The following is a 3,369-nucleotide window of genomic DNA, read 5'->3' on the forward strand; positions in this document are numbered from 1 at the left end:
ATCAACACCCACCGCCAACTCTTGAACTACTCTTTTACCAACGAATAGTGGGATTGACCGTCACAGTATAACGCCACCACAGCTAAAAGGTCGAGCATGTTTGGTGGGACAGGGATTCGAACCCGCGACCCTCAGATTGCTAGTCAAGCGTCCTAACCACTTGATGGCCATACCAGACCATCTAGTTTTGTATTTCGTCTTCAGTACCAACCCATTTTGTGTTTATATCATTTTCAGGCTTAAAGACAAGCAGAACTGTAAAATGAATCGATAGCCTGAAATCGATATTTTTTCGGGGCTTTCGTTTTTATATTCTGTAAGAGATTATTTTTGGGCTTTTTCTTAAAATTCTTCTCTGCTTCTTTATCTTGTATTTCATGACTTATTATAATTATATAATAATTATTTCCGAGTTAGTTTATCCGTAGCTGCCCTATCAACACAGTACCCAGAATCCTTGCTGGACTTGTTTAACTATCTGGACTGGGAAAGGGGTGAGAAACAGGGAACCTTTTCCAGTGGTTTACCTTTGTTTATCGGTTCATACCGAAAATAATAAGCCTTATTTATGCCTTTATTTATTTGTGTATTGTATAAAAAAACAAGACACTATATACTGTTAAAAACGTTATTATATCCCAACACAGGAGATTTGTTGTCGTGGCAACCTCATCCTGTAGAATTTACGACAAATAGCCCCCCCCCCTACCCCATACACACAGAATATTGTTGAGTTTTACTAGCGCCACACTTTTTACAACTTTGTCAGTTGTGTTGAATTGTTCCTAAAGCTTAGATGTTTTTATACGTTAAAAGCTTACAAAAGTGTGTTGGCACTAGACACAGTTTTTCATTGATGCATTTTTGATAGCTGTAAGGTCTGAATAAAAAAGGTCAAAGATCACGGACGTTTCTGCGGGAATCAACATCGGTATGGTGACTGGATGTAACCTATTTGCATCAGTGACCCGAAATTAGCAGCGAAAACATCAGGCAAAAACCAGTTTTTTTAATTTACTTAATGTTGTTTTAATTGGACGACTGCTTTTGGTGTGAGCTTGAACTTGTTATGGTCATTTCCTTTGTAATTCACATTGTACATTTATTCATATATTACACGTGATACATAACGTATAGGGTTAGCTAGCTGGTAAAATGTTAAGAGATTTAAGTTTCACAAAAATTGAGTTTAAAATATCTAACGTTCTTTACCCTAACAATTTTGCACAAACATTTTTTCTTGTTCACCGATTCTAAAGAACACCGATGATGGATCTTCTGGTGCAAGTGACAACATCCAATAAGATCAGTCCAGCAGGTCATGTGATCCAAATTCTCACGGACAGAGGAAAGATAATTCAATACAAACCCAACACTCCTATTGGATCGCTAGACTCCACCGTCATCTATATTGTGCCTAAAAGTTCTATCCTGCAACCAACAATAAAGAGAATGTCAAAAATTCCAAGTCAACCATTTGAGGTAAGTTCAGGCCAAATATAATAGATTATTCAGTTTTTTTTTGTTATTGTTATGAGGCTTTCTCTATTCTCCACTTTATATAATATTAAATTTGATTATTTTCGTTCTGTGTTAAATGTAATGAATAAAATTGAAGTTTGTGGCTATTTATTGAATATTCACCTTCTTTCTAGCCTTCGGAGGTACCGCTGAGCCATTAAGGGATTTAATTTAATAAACAATGGATTTTAAAACTTAACAATATTTCTATTTTTGTAGTTATGGTAAAGGTATTAAGACTATCTATCGCAATCCCTAATGTAGAACAAGTGACTAGATGTAAGGCAACCAACTAACTAGTAGGACCCTACCGCTCACCATTCACTGCCACTCTTATTATAATATTGTTGCGTCCTATTTTCTAGAAGTATCCTGTTCCTTCGTGAATGCCCTAGCATTTACTAGATATATGTTAGTCTGGTATAAGACGCTCACAACTGCAGTCAGAAAGTATTGTTGAAGTTAACGTTCGTTGTTAAAACGTTTGTTATAGAGCGACTGTTGAAAATAAGTGTATCGGTAAAGTTATATTCAGAAAGAATAAACCAGTTTTATTAAGTAAGGACTTGTGTCGCTAAAGTTTCGTCGGAACTAAGTTACGGAAAATTAATTAACAAACGGAGACGTAACAATATACTTAAAGTGAAGGGCATAGTCTGAAGGATTCAAAATCCAGAGGTCCACCACAGGGCCAATCCATGCCCTCAACTATAAACTAAATATTCCTTTTCAGAAAAACCTTATTTTAGTGTTATGTGCTTCTAAATTAAAGACTGTCAAATGTCTTTTGGTTAAAAATAAATAAATCATATATATATTTATAGAAAACAGAGTCCAAATATAATATAAAATAAGTTTCTCACCAAAGACAAAAAAAAAAGGGACAAATATCAAGTAATATGAGGTGATGTTACAGGAAGCTTTCGTGAGAAAATGATAATCTAAGCCACATAATTTCATTTCATACAACAGATAAATGTCGTTACTAAAGTACAGTTTGTTTGTTTCAGAATAAAGCCACATTGACTGAGCTATCTACCGTGTCTACCTCGGAGAATCGAATCCGGATTTAAGTGTTGTAAGTACACAAAGTACAGCTTGTACAATAACATATTCCATGGTCACAAAAATTTTATGTTTTTTTATTTGAGTTTCTGTTAAACTGTAAATGTTGCTGTTTGGTATTCTGCTCGTTTCATAACACCATAACGCTAAAAACTGGATTTCGATACCTGTGGTGGGCACAACACAGATAGCCCATTACGTACCTTTGTGCTTAACAACAAACAAACAAAATTATTAAATTTTACGTAGCCTTAACAGGTAAATGTTATACATCCTTTACCGAATAAGGGTCAAGATACATACATAACATGTTAAACTACGTTTACAGTACTTATATCGGGGTTTTGAGATCTTTTTTAACTCACCATATAGTAATCTAAATTAATCTGAGTGTGTGAATAATATGACGTTGCGCGTAATTAATTATTCGATTTTATACAACGGACCAACTCTTTAATGTATAGCTTTCTTTTCTTTTCACCAAAGGTAAAATAGAAAATATAATCCGATGTAGAGGTCTAATGCATTTTTTCATTTGTCGCATCCACTTCTGTGAACTGATGAGTTAATAATGACTCAAAAAACTCCATAACTATTATATACATTTCATCATTATAACAGGCCTAACTATATTTCTTTGATTTGCTGTGCTTATGAACCTTGAATAGGCTAAACTGCAGTCCACAGCAGAGGGTACTGCCAATCAAAGAATGCGTTAGGCCTCTACGTCACAAATTATATGTAACGAGACATTAAGAGGTGCTGTGTTTGTTTGTTTGTTTT

The 3,369-nt window shown here is 34.6% G+C and overlaps 1 protein-coding gene across 1 annotated transcript in view; it reads left to right on the forward strand.

Moving 5' to 3' along the window:
- LOC106477401 (cordon-bleu protein-like 1) overlaps positions 1-1,482 on the forward strand; it is a gene marked incomplete at both ends in the record, with an annotated part of 3,590 nt that extends 2,108 nt beyond the window's left edge. The window contains one exon of the mRNA XM_013937974.1: positions 1,260-1,482. Coding sequence (XP_013793428.1) covers positions 1,260-1,482 — 223 coding nt within the window. The remainder of the gene's footprint in view (positions 1-1,259) is intronic.
- Between the last annotated feature and the right edge of the window lie 1,887 nt (positions 1,483-3,369).

This window comes from Limulus polyphemus, unplaced genomic scaffold (genome assembly GCF_000517525.1).
Source record: "Limulus polyphemus unplaced genomic scaffold, Limulus_polyphemus-2.1.2 Scaffold14819, whole genome shotgun sequence".
Taxonomy (NCBI): domain Eukaryota; kingdom Metazoa; phylum Arthropoda; class Merostomata; order Xiphosura; family Limulidae; genus Limulus; species Limulus polyphemus.